This window comes from Pristiophorus japonicus, chromosome 20, assembly GCF_044704955.1.
Source record: "Pristiophorus japonicus isolate sPriJap1 chromosome 20, sPriJap1.hap1, whole genome shotgun sequence".
Classification (NCBI taxonomy): domain Eukaryota; kingdom Metazoa; phylum Chordata; class Chondrichthyes; family Pristiophoridae; genus Pristiophorus; species Pristiophorus japonicus.
In genome coordinates this window covers 21,125,236-21,149,884 of record NC_091996.1, presented here as the reverse complement: position 1 = coordinate 21,149,884, position 24,649 = coordinate 21,125,236, and the positions used below count along the sequence as shown (strand labels likewise).

At 41.3% G+C, this 24,649-nt stretch overlaps 1 protein-coding gene across 3 annotated transcripts in view; it reads right to left on the bottom strand.

The window, feature by feature from the left end:
* Window positions 1-6,140: 6,140 nt before the first annotated feature.
* traf1 (TNF receptor-associated factor 1) overlaps window positions 6,141-24,649 on the bottom strand; it is a 47,427-nt gene continuing 28,918 nt past the window's right edge. For 2 of the 3 annotated variants that reach the window (XM_070862595.1, XM_070862596.1), the window contains exons 6-11: window positions 24,521-24,592; window positions 21,900-21,968; window positions 17,797-18,324; window positions 16,621-16,798; window positions 14,396-14,544; window positions 6,141-12,197 (exon numbers count right to left, since the gene is read on the bottom strand). In XM_070862595.1, coding sequence (XP_070718696.1) covers window positions 11,979-12,197; window positions 14,396-14,544; window positions 16,621-16,798; window positions 17,797-18,324; window positions 21,900-21,968; window positions 24,521-24,592 — 1,215 coding nt within the window. In that variant the 3' untranslated portion in view covers window positions 6,141-11,978. The remainder of the gene's footprint in view (window positions 12,198-14,395; window positions 14,545-16,620; window positions 16,799-17,796; window positions 18,325-21,899; window positions 21,969-24,520; window positions 24,593-24,649) is intronic. The other variant, XM_070862597.1, reaches the window with a different exon arrangement.

Below are 24,649 nucleotides of genomic sequence, written 5' to 3'. Positions count from 1 at the left end.
GTCACCTTTGGGCTTGATTTCTTGAATGCTCTCCTTCCCGCTTTCCTGAGTAGCATCCAACTCGTTCAGAATTCCACAAACTGCATCCATTTCTGTACTTAGTTCCACTCAGATGTCATGAGGTCAAAGTCCCACCATGGCAAGTTGTGAAACTGAATTGTAAAAAATCTGGTAATTTGTGGGCTAGCAGCAGGAAATGACCATGAAAATTGCCCGATTGTCATAAACCCCCAACTGGTTCACTAATGTTCTTCAAGGAAAGGAACCTGGCAACCCTACCTGGTCTGGCCTCCACGTGAATCTAGTTCCACAGGGGATCTAGGGATGGGCAACAAATATTACCTTGCCAGTATCGCCCACATCCCAAGAATAAGAAAAACTGATGCATGATTCCTGTCCCGCGAACACTACTGGTGCCCCATCCCCCATAGGATTGATTCCAGGATCCTCATCCTTATCTGAAAACCTTTCCATGGCCTTGCTCTACCCTTCCTCTCAACCTCATCAAATCCTACATCCCAGCTCACGTGCTTTGCTCTCCAAAGGACTACCATGTGTTCCCCTTCCCCGAGATCCATCGTCAGTGGCTGATAATTCACCCTTCAAAGCCCTGTGGTTTGGAATTCTCTCCCTAAACCCCTCTGTCTTCATCTCTGCTCACCTCAACACTTAGCTCTTTCACTTTGCCTTTGGTTAACTTCTGTAACTCTTCCCAATTCCTGCTCAATGTCTTGATTTTCTTTCTTGTGACATTTTGCTGCATTAAAGGAGTTTTGTAAGTGCAAGTTGTTGAGGATCTTCCAATGGAAAATCTGGTGTTTAGATGAAAGCTGATAGAAATGTGCTGCAAGTACAAGCCATGACAAATTATAATTATGTACAGAGTCTACAAGCCTCAATGTGTGCATGTTATCCTCAACTTGATGTATTTAAGGGAAGGGAAGGCTAGACAAGCATATGAGGGAGAAGGGAATGGAGGGTTATGTGGATAGAGTTAGATGAGGAAAGATGGGAGGAGGCTCGAGTGGAGCATAAATGCCATCATGGACTGGTTGGGCTGAATGAGCTGTTTCTGTGCCGCATATCCTGTGTAATCCTATGTAAAACTGTAGGAACACTAGGATTTGGGGTGTTGTTAAAGTTCAGTTGTGACTCACTGTTCTATGGGTTTGACAGAATAAATATAGATCAACTCAGAAATTGATGTAAATGATTTATTTTCAAACATTTGTATTGAATATATATGAACTTCAGCCAAGTCAATAGCAACAAATTTAAAGTCAGAATTTAAAAGATGGATCTGGAAAATATCTTGTGAAAGAGCCTTTTAAACTCCAGAAGGAAATCAAAATAATTTGAAATTGGGGGCTCAATGCAAAGCAAAGGCCACTTTCCCAACCCAACCTAGAACTTCACAGCGAAAATAACTTCAAACTGCTGCAATGCAACCAGCCCCATTTGAGACTGCACATAGGCACTGTAATGCATAGAACCATAGAAAAAACATGATATTTAAACAAAATAAACTGAATGACTCGGACTGCATAACTCAGGAGCGTCACAGTGGAATAACAGAGATGTGGGCAATTTATATTGTGTAACCCATGTCAATCCATTCCATTTTATCATAGAAACATAGAAAATAGGTGCAGGAGCAGGCCATTCGGCCCTTCGAGCCTGCACCACCATTCAATATGATCATGGCTGATCATGCAACTTCAGTACCCGACTTCTGCCTTCTCTTCATACCCCCTGATCCCTTTAGCCGTAAGGGCCATATCTAACTCCCTCTTGAATATATCCAATGAACTGGACTCAACAACTTGCTGTGGTAGAGAATTTCATAGGTTCACAATTCTCTGGGTGAAAAAGTTTCTCCTCATCTTGGTCCTAGATGGCTTAGCCTTAGACTGTGAACCCCTGGTTCTGGACTTCCCCAACATTCTTCCTGCATCTGACCTGTCCAATCCTGTCAGAATTTTAGATGTTTCTATGAGATCCCCTCTCATTCTTCTAAATTCCAGTGAATATAAGCCTAGTCGATTCAGTCTTTCTTCACATGTCAGTCCTGCCATCCTGGGAATCAGTCTGGTGAATCTTCACTGCACTCCCTCAATAGCAAGAATGTCCTTCCTCAGATTAGGAGACCAAAACTGCACACAATACTCGAGGTGTGGTCTCACCAAGGGCCTGTACAACTGGTCATCCCCAGCAGCCCCTCCCTGCTCCTACACTCAAATCCTCTCGCTATGAAGGCTTTCTTTACTGCCTGTTGTACCTGCATGCCTACTTTCAATGACTGATGTACCATGACCTATCAGAAGGTTCTGTTTTAAAAAGTAAGCCAGGCAAATATTAAATGTCATTTACAACTTTGTTTTTTTTGACCAGATATTATTGGATCCACATTTCCTCCCACCAAACCCATGCTCCTGCTCTGAATAAAGACCCTGGGCTTAAGCAATATCTCAGTTCTTTTTAACTTACCTTCTCACGTCCTCAGATCATCCCAAAGTGCTTCGTGTCAAATGAGTTGTTCTTTGATGTGTCAGTACTTTTATCTACTTAACGTTCTGGGAAATTTTCACTAACCAGGCTTATTATGACAAGTGATCCAGGTTTGGGAATAGAGTACATGTAACTGTCATCACAGCCTTTAATCAATTTACTCAAGCTATAGAGGACTTGTGCCAAACTGGGACATTAATGTTGTCCTCAATAGCTGATGGACCTTCTGTTCTAACCTCTTCGGATAGGTGATTTGATGTTTTTTACTTTCATGGGATGTGGGCATTGCTGGAAAGGCCAGCATTTATTGCCCATCCCTAATTGCCCTGGAGTGACGTGTAAGGCCATTTCAGAGGGTAGTTAAGAGTCAACCACATTGCTGTGGGCCTGGAGTAACATATAGGCCAGACCAGATAAGGATGGCAGATTTCCTTCCCTAAAGGACCCTAGTTGGGTTTTAACGACAATCCGGCAGTTACATGGTCACCATTACTGATACTAGCTTATTCCCCATTTATTTAACTGAATTCAAATTCCTCAGCTGCCATGGTAGAGTTTGAACTCTTGTCCTCAGATTATTAGTCCAGGCCACCGGATTACTAGTGCAGTAACATTACCACCATGCTACCATTCCCTTATTGTTAGTAGTTTGTCACAGGATTAGTATTTTATTCGGATCATCCTCTGCCATCTCCAGTGTGATCCCACCACCAATCACATCTTCCCCTCCCCTCCCAATATTCCAAAGGGACTGCTCCCTCCACGACACCCTGGTCCATTCCACAGTCACCCCCAGCAGCCCCTCCCCTTCCCCACGGTGCCGTCCTGTGCAAGCACAGCAGATGCAACACCTGCCCTTTTATCTTCTCCTCCACACTATCCAGAGCCCCAAATACTCCTTCCAGTTCTAACAGCGATTTACTTCTTTCAATTTAGTATACTGTATTCACTGCTCACGATGTGGTCTCCTCTACATTGGAGAGACCAAGCGCAGATTGGGTGACCGCTTTGCGGAACACTTCCGTTCAGTCCGTAAGTGTGACTCCGGCTTTCGGTCGCCGGTCACTTTAATTTTCCGCTCCACTCCCACTGTGATATCTCCGTCCTCGGACTCCTACACTGTTCCAATGAAGCTCAACGCAAGCTCAAGGAAGATCACCTCATCTTTCGTTTAGGTACTTTATAGCCTTCAGGACTCGACATCAAGTTCAACAATTTCAGAGCATAACCTCTGCCTAATTTTGGCTCCCTCCCCTCCCTCTCGCTCACTTATGGTTTTTTCCCCTCTTTGTCTCTGGTTATTATTCTGCCATTCACACCATATCTAGACTAACCTTTTTCTAACTCCAGCCATTACCATTTCAATTCGGCCCATCATCCCTTTTGTCTCTCTAATCTCTCCTGCCTTCCACCCTATCACAGATCTTCCCTTTTGTTCTTTCTTTCCTACCCCCCCCACCCCGCTTCAGTCAGTGCTTCTTAAGAATATGTTCTTTTCGAACATTCGCCAGTTCTGACGAAGGGTCACAGACCCGAAATGTTAACTCCGTTTTTCTCTCCACAGATGCTGCCTGACCCGCTGGGATTTCCAGCATTTTGTTTTAATTTCAGATCCAGCATCCGCAGTACTTTGCTTTTGTATTAGTATTTTATTTGTAGATCAGATCTATTGGATTTTGAGGATAGAGTAGTTCTTGGACGTACCCAGTTTCCTCTAAAAGGTGGTCTCAATATTTCATTTGGGTCCGGAGACTGTTGTACCTACCTTTTATCTGCCTTTCCATCAATTGGATGAGGTTTGTTTTTATGTTTGCTTAACCAGACAGTCCTGAGTTATTTGTGTCATGTGGAAAGGAGACTTTGGGTAACGACTGAAATGGCGAAGGAAATGGCTGCTGCTGTATGCTCCATTATTACCATTAAGTCAGTAAATGTCCAATAACTGTGACAATTCTATTTGTTCTACAATTACTTTCTGCGCTCCTCTTAGTTAATTTCCATTAACAACGTCTGTAACCAGCTATATGGAGTATCCCTAACACACTTACCAGACATTATTTTTTAACTTGGCCAACACTGAGATTTGGCAAATGAAGTTTTGGCAGTGGCAGTGTCTCAGCTGGGTACTCTTTCCTGCTAACTACTATTTTGGTATGGATCCTACTGTGTTTGAGGGTTGCATGAATGACAAAGTAAAATTACCTACCTTGTAAGGCCTTTTGTCATTTTTCAAATAATAGGCATCCCTCATGCACCATGATTGCCTCCCCTCTACCCATACCAGCACAATTAGTAACACTCTCGTCCGAGTAAGAAGCGGGTTTTTATGTTCAAGCCCCCACTCCAATACTATAATCCAGACTGACACTACAGTGCAGTAATGAGGGTGTGCTGCATTGTATGAGACATTAAGACAAGGCTCCATCTACTTGTTCAGGTAGGTGTAAATGGTTCCATTGCACTTTTTCAAAGAAGAGGTGGGGGCGGGAGTGGAAGAGAGAGAGAGAGAGAGAGAGAGGCTGGGGGGGGAGGGGGGGAGAGAGAGAGAGGGCGCAAGAGAGAAGCGAGAGAGGGGGCGCGAGAGAGGGGGGGCAGGGGGGGAGAGAGAGTGAGAGGGGCTGGGGGGAGGGGGAGGTCGGAGGGAACTCAGGAAAGACAGATCACCTTCTTTCAACCCCCTACAAGGGACATTGTTGGGGTGGATGATATCCAGAAGTCATGACACTGTCACTGTCACTATTGTCTTCATACCCAATAAACCTGTTAACAATCTGTACACAATGCCCCATCAGGGGGATGCACTTACGCTTGGGTACGGGACTTTGGCTGGGGGAGGCATGCACTTGGATTGGGGTAAGGCGCTTTGGCTGGGGGAGGCAGGCACTTGGACTGGGTGGGGTAAGGCAGTTCATTTGCTGTCTTCTGGGGAGCTCTGTCCTCTGTCGCTTCAGAAAGTCAAACTGGATTGAGTTATAATTTGCAAAGTCAGTGAGACCTTGGGATGGTTGGATCCAGGTGACACATTGTGAAACTTCAGGGTGTGGCTCATCCTCCAAGGGGACAATCAGAAATAAGGGGTGGAGCCTGTTGGCCATTTTTGCAGTACAAATAAGCACATCTTTTTTTTTTAATGTTAATGGCTTTTCAGTGGAGTCCGCTCTGTCACCTTTTGCCCAGCGTAATGGTGTAATTTATTATTTATGGTGCGCACCTCAACAGTAGAAAGATTAATTGTTGGCCCCGTGAGCCACCATCCCAGATTGCTTCGCACACAAGGTCATGCCTCATTGCAGGCTCGAGTTTGCCTGTGAAAGCAAAGCCTGTAGCCTGGGACCAAGAAAACGTATCTGGAATGCCAAGAATTGGATCATAAATCTCTCGTTTGCTTTTAAAATTGGACAGGTAACAATCGGAAAAACACTAATTTGTGAAAGGCTTCATATTTCCACCAACTCAAATGCTTTTAGGATTACATCAGCAGTTTTATTACACTGAATACTGGGGGGAGGCAGGAGGTTGCAGCAGAAATGCAGCATCATTATGAATAGCTGGAACAATGAAGACTGCATGAATTTGGAACCAACACAGAATCTTCCAATTCCACACAGACAGTTGATTAACATATGAGAATTAAGAAACACCAAGTTATTAAATGTGTTTATTGATTTAATATTCAAAATTGAAACAGACCAAAGATTACTATTCCATATTTTAAACACATTATCACATTAAGAAACAGGCTGTGATGCGATGCCCCAACAGTTGAATAGCCTCACCGTTAAGAGTGGCCACTTTAGCAAGGTACAAGGGATTACCGATGTCCATGGATTAGCATCTGAGCATAAGTCACTTCCCTCAGGAGAGGAGGCCAGGGAACAGGAAAGTGTATACATCTGAACTCTGCAACTATTTCAGTTATTTTTCAATAATAGGAGCTCTTGGCATTCTCACATTATTCAATGGCTAGTGTTAAAGCAAGGCTAGCGCTACTAATAACAATTCTTCTATTATTAGCACATGTACAAAAAAGTACATTTAAAATACATCCCATAAATCTCAATCAAAATATGAACGATGGCATATTTCAAAGTATCTCCTAATATAAGCCAGTATGAAAAGCCGAACAAAAAGCATATTCATCTCCAATACAATAAAAGTTGAGCATTTACAAAATGACATATTTTTTCCCCCAAAGGCACAAGAACTTACATTTCTATAGCGCCTTTTATATAGAAAAACATTCAAGATGCTTCACAGAAGTGTAATCAGACAACACAATGGCTGTGGAGGGGTCGCGGGAGGTGGTGGTGATTGGAGCTGGGTGTCATCAGTGTACCTGTGGAACCCGATGTGTTCTCGGATGATGTCACTGAGGGGCAGCATCTAGACAAGAAGTTAGAGGGGAACCAGGTCAAATCCTTGCGGGACCCCAGAGGGAATGTGGTGAGGCTGGAAGAGAAACCATTGTAGGAGACTCTCTGGATAGGCGGGAGTGGAACCTGGCAAGGGTAGTCCCACTCAGTGGGACGATGGTATTGGAGGAGGATGTTGTGGTCAACCGTGTCCAATAGCTATAGACAGGTCGAGAAGGATGAGGAGGGATCGTGCACCAGAGTCAGAGGATGGGTATGGTAGTGTAGTAGTTATGTTACTGGACTAGTAATTCAGAGGTCTGGATTAATAATCCAGAGATTGAGAGTTCCCAGCCTGAGAATTGGAATTCAGTTTTAAAATCTGCAAATGAAACTGTAGCATTGACCATGAAGCTGTCAGATTGTTGTAAAAACCCTTTAGGGAAATAAACTTGCCATCCGGCCTATATGTGTCTCTCCTCCCACACTGAAGTGGATGACTCTTAACGGCCCTCCAAAGTGACCTAGCAAGTCACTCAGTTGCATCAAACTGCTATCCTGGAACTCCCAACCTAACAATATTGTGAGAGCACCTTCACTACACAGACTTCAGCAGTTCAAGAAGGTGGCCCACCATCTTCTTAGGACAACTAGGGATGGGCAATAAATGCGAGCAACGCCCACATCCCGAGAATGAAACAGAGAAACTGGTCTTCTAAAGATTGATCACCTTTTTGCTTTTATATTTAATAATGCTATATATACACACAACTTAGTAGAAATACACCAAAATGCTTAACTAGTACAAAACTTAAGTGATATCATCCGATAGTTTGACTGTGTGGAAATTCCGCAAACTATTAGCATAAAATAAACTATTTTTGCTGTTAAGTATTCACTCTCAAATTTACATCTGGACCCAGAGTAGAAAGTTTCATTTTAGACTATGTACCTATTGTTACGACAGACATGCAATGTTCAAATACGCTAATTTATTAATAGCAGCAAAATATACTCCCGTGCATAAATGCATTTCCTTGAATGCACACTAGAGGTCCCTCTTACAGTAGGTTAGCAAGAATGTATAAGTGGTATTCACCATCAATTTAAAAATGCTAACTGCAGGGTCATTTCATAAAGCACCCAGAGTTAAGCTCGAGACACATCTGTACTATATTTATAACCAGTTTGACTTGCTTTTAACTTGTGTCCAAGATAGAGGCGGAGAGGTTGTTTCCACTGGTCGGGGAGACTAGAACTAGGGGGCACAGCCTCAAAATACGGGGGAGTCAATTTAAAACCGAGTTGAGAAGGAATTTCTTCTCCCAGAGGGTTGTGAATCTGTGGAATTCTCTGCCCAAGGAAGCAGTTGAGGCTAGCTCATTGAATGTATTCAAGTCACAGATAGATAGATTTTTAACCAATAAGGGAATTAAGAGTCATGGGGAGAGGGCGGTAAGTGGAGCTGAGTCCACGGCCAGATCAGCCATGATCTTGTTGAATGGCGGAGCAGGCTTGAGGGGCTAGATGGCCTATTCCTGTTCCTAATTCTTATGTTCTTATGTTCTTACACACCGCTTCACAGAGGAACTGGTGAGTGCACATATGCTTTATCCTACTGCTGCTAAAATGGTTTGCCTTCCATTTTAAATATGCATTTTCAGATATTTACAGCATACACAGGGTAATCAAGAAAAGTATTAAACGCAGTAGGGATAGGAAGCTTAGCTTTTGTCACCTCTTCTACAATATGGACCAGACGAGGTGAAGTTTGTTTCGGGAAACAATTACATATATTCATTTGTGCAAAGTCTATGGGGATTCAGGAAGTGTGCTTAACTATGGAGTTCGCATGTTCAGAAGGAATGCAGTCAGTTGCAGCTCATTCAAGCACAGAAACAAAAATCAAGTAGAGGTACAGTTGGCATTATTCCAGTGGGTAGATTCCGATCAAATATAGTTACCGCTGTTCGCTATACTGAATCTCAAGGTGGAATGTTTTATAGAAACTATGTACGTAATGACAATGAAGATTAGCAACCTTGCGCGATTGATGCTGCAGTATTACAAACACAAAGAAATGTTAGGTTTATAATATGTTACGTGTTTAGACATGGTCTCAGACTGGTAACTGGAATTGAGGTATGGATTTGCCATGATCTCATTGAATGGTGGAACAGGCTTGCGGGGTTGATTGGCCGACTCCTGTTCCTATGTTCCTATGTAAACTATACATCTAGATTCAGTACATTGCCCATCCTGCACCTCGTGGAGGTAGCGGCAGCCAGGACAAAAAAAAAAAGTTAAGTTTAAGGATCCAACTACAATTGAATTAGCTGGAGAATGAATGGGAGATTTCTGGGCAGTTTTAAACACCCCATCCTCCTTTTTAGCTGTGCTGCTAGTTAAACTTAGGTAAGCCTACTGTGAATCCAATTATACTGTGTTGTGAGCCTATATAGTTGTATGCCACAACTTAAAATCGCATGCTTTCCACCACCTTAAACCGGCGTACCGTGGCTGCAGTGTGTACCATCTACAAGATGCACTGCAGCAACTTGCCAAGGCTTCTTCGATAGCACTTCCCAAACCCACAAGCTCTACCACCTAAAAGAACAAGGACAGCAGGCGCATGGGAACACCACCACCTCCAAGTTACACATCATCCTGACTTGGAAATGTGTTGCTGATCCTTCATCACCGCTGGGTCAAAATCCTGGAACTCCCTCCCGAACAGGACTGTGGGAGTACCTTCACTGCACGGACTGCAGCGGTTCAAGGCAGTGGCTCACCACCATCTTCTCAAGGACAATTATAGATGGGAAATAAATGCCAGCCTTGCCTGTGATGCCCATGTTCCATGAACGAATAAAAAAAGATTGTTGGTACTGACTGACGAGTTCTGCTCGGTAGGCAGAACTGTTCTTCCTGTAACAAATCTCTTTAATTAAAAAAACAAGCGCCACTCCGAACAAAATTCCGACCAACTACTACAGAATTGCAATGCCATCACATTACTATTATGGAAAATCTGGTCTCATTTTTAAAAACAATTTTTCGCAATGTTAAAAACTAAACATTTAGCGTAAACAAAATCAAAAGATATTGAGGAGCAAAATACAGCTTCAATAGTGTCAAATAAATATAACAGACTTACACCTGCGCAAATTTCCTATCCCTAAATCTTAAGTCCCATTGCCACAATTATTGGTCAAACTTTGTCAACATTTAACATTACAAATCCCTTTGTCAACTGTCACAATGTAGCTCCAAACTCTGACCATTATCTGACTTTGTTGAACAAGTTTCTGATTGCTTCTCAATTGTCATCTTGTATATATAAAAAAGAATTGGCGAGGTCAGTCATGTAAGACTGAGATGAGGAGAAATTTCTTTACTCAGAGGATTGTAAATCTTTGGAATATATTCAAGACTGAGATTGCTAGGTGTTTGGATAGGGATAGGATGGCAAAGTGGAGTTGAGCTATGATCTTATTGAATGGCAGAGCAGGCTCAAAGGGCCGTATGGCCTATTCCTGGTCCTATTTCTTATGTTCTTAGAACCCTCAATGTGTTACTTTCTACATTTACTTTGCAATTCCCATAAACTAGGGAACTAAATCAAAATGATACATTGTATTGTGGACTCATGTTCACCATGGTCCATACCAAAACATAAAAAAATTCCACGATGCCAATGAATTGAAACTGACTTGTGTGTGTGAAAAGCACCAAAAAATTTCCACCAAATAACTTCTATTGATTAAAATACTGAGGTAAAGTCTTATAAATATTTGCTAGATTAATGTAGAGTAATGCAAGTTTCATTAAACTTAAGTGGGTAGGTATTTTCTTTATCTGCGATTCATTTTTAAATCTACCTTCATTTCCTTATTGCAATAAATGGACATTTCTTTAAAGCATTATTTCTCTCAAGTCGTGCCATTTACAGAAATGGCCTTGGTGAACCAGTGATCACAGCCAATAGATATAGCAGGCTTAGGACCAGATAGTGTGCATTCACTGAGGGACAAATTAAAATGGCAGGAGCAGATATCAGCCAGTGCTCGAAGACAATCAAATCGAGGACGTCTCCCAGATTCCAACAATCTTCACATTCAAACTAAAAACAGCAAGAACCTGTAATGTGAACTATAAGTTTTCCATTCCAGCACCACTGAAAACACGCAACCCTTACAGATGTATGATTTTGGAATCCAATTATCTTGATTTCTAATCCCCAAAGTTGAAGGAAATGTTTTGAGATTCTAGCGTACCATTAACAAGAGGTTGCTTATAAAATCAGGATAGATTGTGCAGCTCGCCCATGTGGATATTTTTCTATATTTGCTATTTTTTTTCAAAAGCAAAAAAGTGTACTGTGGTATTTGCCATTTCAGATAGACATTTTCCAGAAGCATAAAATAAAGCAGTGATAATGCAAACTACAGAATTATACAGCACTGGAGGTGGCCATTTGGCCCATCGTGTCTGTGCCAGCTCTTTGAAAGAGCTATCCAATTAGTCCCACTCCCCTGCTCTGTCGCCTGAGCCCTGCAAATTTTTCCTGTTTAACTATTTTCCGTTACAAGTTACTATGCATACTACTATTCTAGGCAATGCATTCCTGATCATAACTCACTGCTTAAAAACCTTTTTTCTCATCGTCCCTTTTGCTTTTTTTTACCAATTATCTTAAATTTGTGTCCTCTGACATTTATTTATTTTTATTTTGTTTTAAAAAAACCCTCCCCTACTCAATATTCAATCCTACTCTACACACACGTGAAACCTCCATCCAGCACCCTTCTTCAACATAAGCCTTGGCACTGGCCTCCACCATGACCTACCAACCCATACACACAGTTCAAACTCTTCCTCACCCAGTGAGTGAACTCATGGAAGATTGGTTATTATATATTTATACACAGACACACAAAATCACGTGTGATTGTACTACTTGCCTTTGGAAATGACCATGAAGATCTTACGAGGAGCACTGCAGAGCAACAGTTTGGTCTGGACGAGTGAATGGACATATCGGGAAATATTCTGTCAATGCGTTCTACATTATCTACGTATTGAGGAATTTTTGCAGGATCCCACCCCTCCTCCCAGTTAAGTGGTAGTGTCTATAATGCATTTAATGAACAAGGTGTCATCTTTCACATAGACCTGTTTAGGAGAGTCAAATTTGGACAACAGGAAAAACATAGGACAGCCACTGGCAATATTCATCTCATTCACTGGCCTTTGAAATGAGGAGGAATTAACATCTGGACGAAAGGCATCAATTAAATGTTCCCGGTTGTTCTGGTCCAGAAGCATGAAGGTGACCTGAGGAGGGGAAATATAAAAAATCATTCTAATATTAATAGCTTTTAAAAAACATTTTGAGATATCAGCAAATCTAGCAAACCTCAGCCTGAGAGGACGGAGATTGGACTTGGAGGTGGAATAGATTTGGAAACCATTTTAAATCAAGTTGAATTGAGGATTATGGATGATACGGAGTTGAACACGCAATATTACTTTGATGTGATCGTTGGCATCCATTCTGTATAAACCTTAAACTTTCCAAAATCCAGTTTGACAAAAATAGATGCATATTCTACTCTGCACAAACTCCATACAACTACAAGTGCAGGACAAAAAGTAACTGATTCTTTTGATTTGATTTTGTACAAAAGTATCATTACTGCATGACAGTAAAGAGAGAGAGAGAATGATTAATCTCCAGCAATGTTTATCTTAAATAAACTCCATTGTTTTAACTTGGACCACTCATCATCTTGAACTAATGGCCTGATGAAGTATTAAATTAGCTGCAGTGACGTCTCTTCCTCTCCTGGCAAAAGCGACATTGGGTGGCTGCTGGCTGGGACTCTCCAGCCTTGACACCTACAAAGTCTCATCAATGCTCCTCTTCGCTTCTCCATTCCCTGCAACAATTGAGAGCAATGGCACAGGATCCACCCCTCCGAAGTAACCTCACTGAGACTGGGAAATTCCTCCAGGGAGTCTTAAGTATGAACAACAGTTATGAATGGGATTCACCATATTTTCAGAACCCAGAACTGTAGTGTTGTAACTACTGGTTGGCCTAGCATGGAGATACAATTGAACATGATAGCAAGTGGACTTTCCACTCACCAGGAATTTAAAAAAAGGCTGGCTCCCCTTTAGGAGTCTAATAATGGATTCATTATTGAACAGTTCTTGTGATGGAATGCATTTACTGAAGGTAACAGCTTGAGTTATTCATGTCTTGCTTGGGAACAGGATAGCCAGTAGCATATACATGAGGATCACTGCAATGACCTTTTCCATAACTACAATTAAATTGAGGCTTCCCAAAGATCATAATCATATTAGTACAGTATCAATGTGCAAGTGACTTGGGGAGGGGGGGGGGGGATGGTGGAGGGGCGTAAAACGGCTATGGAAAATTGGAAGTTTCTCCGAACAATTTTCCATATTCAATGATAGATCACCATGCAATGGTCTTTAGGAATCTAACCCAGATCACTGAAAAGCAACTGGATAGTATTTTCACTGTTGAATGGAATGGAAACCAATTACAAATTTGTTCTGATTCTAAACAATTTAGTAATTCCACTTTAAATATCCAGTATTGGAAGGGTAGGGAAAAACAGAACTGTTCCAGGATGGTGAAGGAACATAAATGACAAAAATACAGGACTACCTGTACACAAAACATTGGCCCGGAATTTGCAGTCAACAATGACGCAAAGGCTTTCACTGATGGCCCTGAAGTACGTTCCGCATAATGATCTCGCAATTCCGTGTCGAGAAATTTGGTTTTTTTGATCTTCAATTCAATGGACTGCAGTGAGGATTCCCTTGTTCCAACCGCTGTGACATCAACAGGCTGTCTAAGCAGCCAATTAAAACGCAGAATTCTCAGTGATCAAGGAAGTGAGTAAGCTCTTAAAATTCTAACTTTTTAAAAATAGAGCGAGCAAAAGATTGGGGTTCTCACATGGGGAAAAGGCAAACCTAAAATATAGATGGAAAAACTTTAAAAAAAAACTTTTTTTTGGAAAAGTTTCAACATTTAAATTTTTTAAATTAAAATGGACAAATTTCACACTGCACAAAATTAAAATGAGTTTTCCAGGCCCTTACGTTTGCTTAGCAGTCAATACGCTAAACAGCTAATCCCTTTGGGTCTAACTTTTAGTGGGGAACTTAACAGCGTACTTACTGTGGATGAGCTGAAGTTGACATTAGTTTCAATGATTTACGAAATGTCACTGATTGCTGGCTGTGTGTGTGTTGTGGGGCAGGGGGAGACAGCGCAGCCTGTTTCAGAGCCGTCATTGACAGACTGCAACTTAGTTGCGGTCAGTTTCAGAGGTGGAATGACAGTGAACACTGCCACATCAACGTCATCCCGACCGCAAATTCCGGGCCATTATCTTCTGTAAATCCTTCCAATGTATGTAGGTGATTGTGACTATTAATTATTCAGTATTAGAAATATTAACATTTTGGTTGAACCTTCTACATACCTTTTGCTTAAAAGGCCATTGAAGCAGAGCATCATAGTCACCCCTCATGACAACAAAGAACAAGGAGATATGAGTTCCTCGTCCTGCTCCATCTCCATTTAAATAAATTCTCATTCGTACCTTATAGCCATATCTGCTGGTGTAGAATGCTGGGGGGGGGGGAAACATCAATAAAAGAATGTCTTGTTCAGAAACACAGGTTATTACCCATACAATGCTACACTATAAACACTGATTATGAGATAATGAACACAAGATTCATTAGGAAGTTTGGTACTGAAAATACAATTCAATTCAGTTCCACTGCTGTCATCTTTGGTGTTTTAGTTATAAGTAGTAACAAGTACATCATTGCTGTATAAATCAAGACCAAACCAATGAAATTATTATTTGAACAATTCAGTCACTTTCTGTCGTGATATATACTGCAGTGCAGTGAAAATTTTATTAACAATGAAGGAATGAAATGTCAGAAATGAGAAAAGCAGAAGTGTGAGCATCGCCTCAGTACCACAAGGAAGGCGTAGTCGAAAGGAAGCTCGAGGTAAATGAGGCTCGGACAATTTCCATCCAAGGATGCTGGTAGAGTTGGCGGAGGAAATTTCAAATCCTCTCACCGATATTTTTCAAAGCTCATTGGAATTCGATAACATCCCAATGAATTGAAAAAAAACAAATCTGATCCCTTGGATGAGCCTTCAAATTACCAGGGCTGTGAGCCTTACCTCAAATGTGGGGAAAATGCTCAAGGCAATGATGAGGTATAGAATAAGGGATCATAAGGAACAAATTGTGAATTGAAAAAACCGTCATGGTTCAAAAAGGGCAGGGCCTGTCCAACCAATTTATTGGATTTCTTTGTGGAGGTTACAGATCTGGTTGATAGTGATGAGGTAGTGGGTGTTACCCATCCGGATTTCAAGAAGTCACCCGACACGGTCCCACATAAAGACTGATGAACAAGACACATACACATGGGATAGAGAGCAAAGCATTACACTGGATTGATGCATGGATGAAAGGTTGAGAGCAAAGGGTGGTATAGTGCAGGGAGGTATCAAAATGGAAACTGGTTGCCAGTATGGAGTCCCATAGAGATTGGTGTTGGGGCTGCTGTTGTTTGATCATTTTTATAAATGGCGCAGAAGATGGAATATTGTTTAAAGTTTCTAAGTCGGCACCAAGTGGCCAATGATGCTAATCAATGTGCAATAATCCAAAAGGGACATGAACAGGCTTGGTCAGTGGCAAAGAGATGGCAGATGGAATTCAACACAAATCAGTGGATTGGTCACTGATACTAATTCAGTTTTCACAGGCAGTCAAGAAAGCAAATAAAATGTTGGGATGTATAGCTAGGGGTGTAACTAATAAGTCAAAGGAGATGATGCTGGAGTTGTATCTATCCTTGCTGGCTGCATCTGGAATATGGTGTTCAGTTTTGGTCTCTGTGATACAGGAAAGATGTCGAGATATTGGGAGAGATTCCAAAAGAAGAGCTACCAGGTTGATTCAGGAACTAAGATGGCAGAGTTGTGAGAAAAAATTGTCCATCTTGGGATTTTACAGTCTGGAGAGGATGATAATGGAGGGGGTTGATGAAAGGTTTCATGGACGTAGCGAATTTGGATCCAAGAAGTGTTCTCCTGGGCACAGGATTTGAGTACTGGGGATTACAGTTGAAAGTTGATAGCGTCAAAGAAAAAGCATAAATTTAAGCAACTTTTTTCTTACTAAGAGGGTGGATGAATTATTGAACAGAATGCCAGCAAGCATTTTGTGAAACATAAAAGAAGAAAACCTGCCATGATTTTAAGAAGGACTGGATAAATTCCTGTTGGGAAAGGGGAACAGAGGGTGATTAGTTCTAAAATCACAAAGAGAAAGCTGACAGGAGGTTTGAAAGAGTTGGCTAGATGGATCAACAATTTTTTTCTGCCCTAAACATTATGTAGCTAAGCAAGAACAATGGAATGTCCTTAAAATGTAAACTGAATGACGCACATGCAGATTGAGTCGATACTATTACATTTCCATGGCAAAGAAAAGTTAACTTATGTACTTCAGGATCGTGATACGAAAGACGTGCATTAATACTGTAATGTCATAAGATTTCATACGTAACTACAGGCAGATGCAGTTCAGTTTGGGCTACCATATCATCACTTCAAGGGCAGAACATTTATTTTACTTAAAAATACAATAGAAAGTAAAATAAAAAGTACCTGGAGAATAAAGGCTTGTTACTCGCCCTGAAACGGCCTCTTGGCGTTTTCTACTGACATCAGCAATTTTCCACATCAGCATTCCATCATAAGAAATCTGCTCCAAAGCAAGCATCTGCACATGGAATTCATTGATGATCACATCCTTCAAAGCAAGGAGATGCTGCTGATCTGAAACCTAGAAATACATTAAAGTATCAGATAAAATACAAAGTAATAACATTTTATCTACATAACCTTCTCATAGTAACCAGTAAATATCACAACTGTGTTCAAACGGTTATTGTTGTGGATTAGCCTTTAATTGTGACCTGTGTGTTGCACCCTACCGATGTTATGGTTTTGAGCCAAGTACTGCTAAGACATTATCAGAACAATCCTCTGGAACTGGGTTCATGTAAAATAATCAAATGGCAAATCAAATTGAGTTGTACCCACACATCACTTCACTGCTGATCACAAAGCAATCTGACCGAGGAGCAGAGTTCACATCAATCTACTGCATCTAAAAAGATTCTATCGCTTGCTTGTGAACTTTCTTTGTGTAAACCTGTGAGAATCTAGTAACATACGATTTAAGTATGGGCAGCTTTATTCTCACAATAGATGTTGAGCCACTGAGTATGTTACTGGACCTATGCGTAATGTTCTGTAATGCCTTTTTTAAAATAAACTTAGAAAATAAAAGTGGTTGTTCAAGACTGTAAAAACCAGCTCCGGGTTTAAGAAACGGCATAGTTATGATTTGCACATCTGTCACAAATCCTTATATATAAGCCTGTAACTGTGTACAGAGTATGGTCAAATTAACGCTGACCATTTGATGGGTCAACTCAAGACAATAGACACTAATGTTCATCAGTGGTTTTACACAGGTGCAGCTGTCGGATGCAAGTATCCCAACCATGCAAACAAAACAAATCCAGTATTAAATAAATGCAGAAGTCATGAGTTGTGACCCATGTCCAAGCACCAGGTTAGGACAGAAGCGCCTAAACCAGCAACAATTTTACTGTGCTAACAGAACAAAAAGACGAGGAACACTGTAAATCCCACTGTTTGGTGTATATTCCATACAACTGTTAATAAGGATTGAGTTTTTCATAAAACAGTTTACTACTTCTTGCTGCATACAGGAAAAATACACAAACACACAAGAAACAAAGACTGCATTACCTTACGCTCCAAGCCTTTAATGGCATCCTGGTCAATCTTGTTTTGCCTCTCAAATGCAACCATGGTTGTTTGAGTTTTTTCTACCTCTCTGTTTAAAACGGTCACAATATTTTCAAAGGTCTGAATTTTCCGTTCAAGAGCATCAACTTTACTTTGACACTCTGTCAATGTCTGGCCTGAACTTGATGCTGTCTGTAAATCTGAAATGCTGCTGGAACAGGAAGCCCCACCGTCAAAATAATCTGTTTCTAAGTCACCATTTGATTCCACAGCAACCTGGGTGCGTAAAGAGGATGAAGAAAATTGGGACAACAAAGACGACACATTCTTCTCCAGCTGATGGACTTTGAGCTGTATTCGGGCAATCATTGATGGGACGGCAACCATTGATGCATCTTCATCGTCATCATTAGCAATGCTGGAATTTTGCAAGAAGCTGGTTTTCATAGTATTGGCAAACTGAAGTAATAATCCCATATGTGCAACAAGTGAAGAGTTTTCATGATCCTTCAGACGCTCTTTGCCACCCTGTATTGTTTTTAAAAATGTACCAAGAATTAAAGTAGGCTTAGCTCAAAACTGCAAGTTGGAGGAGGCAATAATTAAAATGGATCACAAGAAGTTACATTTTACACAGCGCTCCGAGTATAAATCATCTCAGAACAGTTCATAAAAAGGGAGATGTGTACACTGAGCAGGAAGCAATGAATTTAAGGGGGAGGAAGAAACTCAAGACACAAAGATGTTTTAGTAGGCAAGGAAAGAGTAAGCAAGACAAACTGATTTTGGAAGAGAATTCCAGAGGGCAGAGGCATAGTAAAGGAAAACACATTGGCCTGCATTTTGCGGTCAGCAGTCAAGGAACGGCGTCACCGTTCACCTCGAATAAAGCTGCCCAAAATGTTTCAGCGGGCTCTAGAGCGCAGACCTGCTCTTTTCCAATGTCAGTTTGAATTGGGCGCCCCCTACAGGGAATCTGTGGCACCTGTGAACAGGACAAGCAGGAATGAGGCTGATCAACCAGTTTGAAGAATTCTCACACTCGGCAAAACAGGAAGTAAAAAACGGGAAATATAAATTAAATTTAAATCATTATTTTGCTTTCGGTACAAAGATTGGGACATACACATGGGATTAAGGGAGAAACTTAAGTAGAAAACTTAAACACAAACTTAAAAAAAGTTTTAAAAGTCTGCAACAATTAATTTTATTTTACGGGAATGAGACTCCGCACTTACAAAATTAATTTTCAAGGCCAGAGAGGTTGTTCAGCAGTAATTATGATTTACTATGCCATTAAAAACTCAGTTACTCTTGATTGAACAAGGCCTAAGTTTTTCATCGGTCTTTAGTGCGATAATAGTGGGTAATTAGTATTTCTGTGGTGATTCCATTGGGGATGACTTCAACAGCGTAGCCCGTGGAGCAGCAGGGCATCGCTGACAGCAACTTCCGGATTTCTACGTTTAACTGCACATTTGGGAATGCCAGAAATCGCTGTCAATTTTACTCAGTAGTAAGCAAAATTTGGTCAGGCAGTCAGCATGGTTTTATGAAGGGGAAATTTGCTGGAGTTCTTTGAGGATGTAACGAATATGGTGGATAAAGGGGAACCAGTGGATGTGGGGAATTTGGACTTCCAGAAGGCATTTGACAAGGTGCCACATAAAAGGTTACTGCACAAGATAAAAGTTCATAGGGTTGGGGGTAATATATTAGCATGGATAGAGGATTGGCTAACTAACAGAGAACAGAGAGTCGGGATAAATGGTTCATTCTCTGGTTGGCAACCAGTAACTAGTGGGGTGCCGCAGGGATCAGTGCTGGGATCCCAACTATTTACAATCTATATTAACGACTTGGAAGGAGGGACTGAGTGTAACGTAGCCAAGTTTGCTGACGATACAAAGATGGGAAGAAAAGCAATGTGTGAGGATACAAAAAATCTGCAAAAGAACATAGACAGGCTAAGTGAGTGGGCAAATATTTGGCAGATGGAGTATAATTTTGTAAAGTGTGAGGTCATGAACTCTGGCAGAAAAAAATCAAAGAGCAAGTTATTATTTAAATGGAGAAAGATTGCAAAGTGCCGCAGTACAGCGGGACCTGGGGGTACTTGTGCATGAAACACAAAAGGATAGTATGTAGGGTCAGCAAGTGATCAGGAAGGCCAATGGAATCTTGGCCTTTATTGCAAAGGGGATGGAGTATAAAAGCAGGGAAGTCTTACTACAGCTATATAAGGTATTGGTGAGGTCACACCTGGAATACTGCGTGCAGTTTTGGTTTCCATATTTACAAAAGGATATACTTGCTTTGGAGGCAGTTCAGAGAAGATTCACTAGGTTGATTCTGGGGATGAGGGGATTGACTTATGAGGAAAGATTGAGTAGGTTGGGCCTCTACTCATTGGAATTCAGAAGAATGAGAGGTGATCTTATCGAAATGTATAAGATCATGAGGGGGCTTGACAAGGTGGATGCAGAGAGGATGTTTCCACTGATGGGGGAGACTAGAACTAGAGGGCACGATCTTAGAATAAGGGGCCACCCATTTAAAGTAGAGATGAGGAGAAATTTCTTTTCTCAGAGGGTTGTAAATCTGTGGAATTTTCTGCCTCGGAGAGCTGTGGAAGCTGGGACATTGAATAAATTTAAGACAGAAATAGACAGTTTCTTAAACGATAAGGGGATAAGGGGTTATGGGGAGCAGGCGGGGAAGTAGAGCTGAGTCCATGATCAGATCAGCCATGATCTTATTGAATGGCGGAGCAGGCTTGAGGGGCCGTATGGCCTACTCCTGTTCCTATTTCTTATGTTCTTATGTAACAGAGAGGGCTGACAGTCTCAGCATTATTACAGCAGCAAATTCAGGGCCATTGGCCTCCTATGGTTGAGCGGAAGAAGTGGTGGACAAGCAGAGTTAGAGGAATGGATGGCAAGGATTGAGGGTTATGGTTGAAGACGTTCCAAATAAGGTGGTGCAGGGCCAGAGGGAGGATTTGAAAATGAGGATGAGTATCATGAAAAATCAATTTGCTGGGGCACAAACAATATAATTACAAAAACATCCTCCTCACAAAAATCCATTGGAGGTGCCAACATTCTGGCAGCTGTTTGGAGATTTTACATTGTTAGATGCCTTATTTTATTTTAAACAAGCATTTGATGCAGTTTTTAAAAAATTTGACCTTTAATTCCTTCCCAGCTCCACATCATCATCCTTGATCTGTAACTCAAGCCATCCTCACAGCTATCACGCTCCACGCCTGGTGGCAAGAGACCTTCCTCATGGGATAGGAAATGTATTTCCACATTATTTTACACTCGGTGTTATCATGCACAGACTTAAATCAAAAACCAGCTGCACTCTTCAGCCAGAACTAAAGACAGCCAGACTCTTGAGCACTAAACAGCAGGAACGGTTGTCTCATACTGTACTATAGATCTATACTGTGAAGATCATGGGACATTTACTCAACTCATGAATTTACTGGAGTACATAAACAAGGGTTATGTGGCGGTCACAGTAATAAAAGACCAGAGGAGGAAGAAACTTTTAAGCAAATCAGCTGACCATGTTCGCATTGTGGGAAGGTCATAAAATGGAAGAAAAAACAATTTTCAGAGTGACTGTAAAGTCATTGATTAATAATTTTGTTTTCAACTATCACAGGGAATTTGAAAGCGGGTCACATTTTTAAACTTTGATCACAGGACCCAGTCACTCAGTCTGCAAATCCTTTTTACAGTGTAGTCTAAATTTCTTTCATTTAATTTCTCCTGCAAAGGTTCTACGAATTGTAACAAATGTTGACCAATGGTCTCAGGTCAGCATAGATTTATGAAATTAATATCTCTACTATACAACAAGGTATACATCACTTTTAAATCATTCAAACAATATGGAGAATGCCATCTCCACAGCACATGCAATGCTTGGTAGAATTATCAAATGTACTATTTTGCCCAATTTATATATAATTGGGAATGAAATCGTTTTTCTTTTGTCTGAAATCCCGGGTCTGGAGAACAGGAAAAGTTTACAAAAGAAGATTGACTAATAAAATTTCACGAATCGATTTAAAAAAAAAAGTGGCCTACCCTGTAATTGCAGCCTAATTCTGCAAAACGACAGCTGTCACGGGTTCGGTTTCCTCCAGGAGGGCGAGACTGTAAAACAAGTAATCCACGGCACGCAATTACTTTAACTCCAGTTTAAAAAAAATGTAATAAAATGAAAAAAAAAGCCAGTATTTCAGTCATTCTCATTTGAAATTAAGAAAAGATCGAGATTTCTGGGAACTTATCATAGGCGGTCCCTCGAACGAGGATGACTTGCTTCCACAAGAGTTCACAGATGTTTCAATGAAGGACCCGATATTCCAGTCCTGAATTCCAGTTGAGGGGGTGGAAGATGCCTGTGCGTGAATTTTTTTAACGTGTGGTGATCGTTGCACATCAGCCACCACACGGGCTCGACAGAGCTAGGCCTTTATCCAGTGTCAAGGGTTAACCAGGACGACTGGAGACCTGCTCTGCTGCACGGACTTAGTCCGCACACATATCGCAGTGTGGGCTGGCCTGTGCTGCCCTGGGCTCTCGGTTCTTCTGGGCCCCGTACCCTCATTTGCTGCATCTCCGCCACGATGTTCCAGGGGCCCGCGCTCCAGCTCTACTTATAGCCCTGATCTGCGGTGGTGGTAGGAATTTAATACTGGTCTTTTCATTGGGTAACCATTGTTGCAACATTTCCAGAGCGTAAAATGTTGTTGCTCAGCTTCTGTTTCTAGCAACTCTACTGCTTACTGTTTGGTGCAGAGAAGCAGGAAAGTCTAGTTTTGGACCCATGCTAACTTTTTCTGTAGAACTATCAACAGGAGGAATTTCACCCCAAGGTTTCATTCAAGCTTCTCCAGGTTAGTAGTCAAGGCCAATAAGGAAACATATTACAAGCAGGTCTGAGGAGAGTAGAGACATCAGCAGAGCACTATTTATTTATTTTAATTTTAATCTCCACCTCTGCCGAGACTTATACCTGGAACAATCCTGTACAGATAATCAGTGACCAAGACTCTCAGCTGGTTGGCCTCAGACTACACTCTAAAGTGAGGCTTGGTTAACTTAGAGTAAAGCCACAGTGATACAATTCAGAGCATTTGCTGTTCTGAATGTATTACTGATTCAGTAGAAGTAGCATGCAAACTTAGCATACTGTAAATTTGTGAAATACATAAGCTATAAATTCACCATAGCAAAGGAGCCAATAACTGATTATACTCGGAACAGAACTGGGATTCATTTTTTTAGCTTCTTTAATGTTATAGCTGTCACAAATGGCGCTAAATCTGCTAAAAATATCCTGCAGTAGCTTACAAACTATCTACAACAACAACTTGAATTTATATAGCGCCATTAACGTAGTAAAACATCCCAAGCTGCTTCACAGCAGCATTATCAAACAAAATTTGACACCATGCCACATGAGGAGATATTAGGACAGTTGGCCAAAAGCTTGATCGAAGAGGTAGGATTTAAGGAGCGTCAAAGGAGGAAAGACAATTAGAGAGACAGAGCTTAGGGCCTCGGCAGATGGTCGTCAATGATGGCCCGATTAAAATCAGGAACACGCAAGAGGCCAGAATTGGAGGAGCTCAGAGATCTCAGAGATAGAGAGGGTGAGGCCATGGAGGGATTTGAAAACAAAAAAAAGACTTGCATTTACTGAACACCTTTCACAACCACCAGACGTCCCAAAGCTCTTTACAGCCAATGAAGTATTTTCTGAAGTGTAGTCAAGGATGAGAATTTTAAAATTGAGGCGTTGCTGACCAGGAGCCAATATGTCAGCGAGCACAGGGGGTGATGGTGAAAGGGACTTGTTGCCAGTTAGGATACTGACAGCAGAAATTTGGATGAGCTCAAGTTTAACAGAGGTTAAAAGTATGTCAGCCTGGAGAGCATCGAATAGTTGAATCTAGAGGTAACAAAGGTATGGATGAAGGTTTCAGCGACAGATGAGCTGAGGCGGGGCGATGTTACGGAGATGGAAGTAGACAGACTTAGTGACAGAGGATATGGGGTCGGTAGCTCAGCTCAGTGTCAAATAGGGTGCCAAGGTTGCAAAGTCTGGTATCTAATAATATATTTATGGAGAACTTTTTCACTCACATATAAATAGTACAAATTATAACTGGGAACAGTAGAGCTAGTTATTTTATTGAAATTACATTTCTCCCCTCCACCCACCACATATTCTCCATTGTCTCCTGAACTTCGCCACTAATGATGGAATATGGTCCCATGGCTCTGGTTGCCGTCTGGTACCTCAAAGTGGTTATTCTTAAGCCTGGATGGTGATTGGGAGGTGTGAGTATTTATAGTCATGCCATAATTGCTCCTCGCTTTATTTTTATTGTACAAAAGCACTTTAAGGCAGTGATCACAGGATAGCAGCAAGTACCCTGCCGATGTTTCCATTTCTCTCTATCCTTCCCTCCCCCCGCCCCCCGACCCGCCCAAGCTCAAGTTTCACTGAGGCCAATTATAGCACTTCTCTTATTATCCCTGATAAATCATCCAACACCACAGACCAGGGCCTGGGATCTTCCTGGGCTGAATGGCTCAGTACAACAACCGGTGGATAAAAGCCAATAAATCATTGGGGGAAAGTATTAAATTGTTCTTAACTGTTTCAATTACGATCAATTAACAAACAGTCTTACCTTTTCTTTGTTGGCTGATTCAACTTTAAATGTTTTCTTCTCTTTAACAGGAACTTCCTCACATATATGCTTCTGATGTTTGAGAAGGAAAACAAATTATGGTGAATCTTGTTCTGTTCATCAGAATAA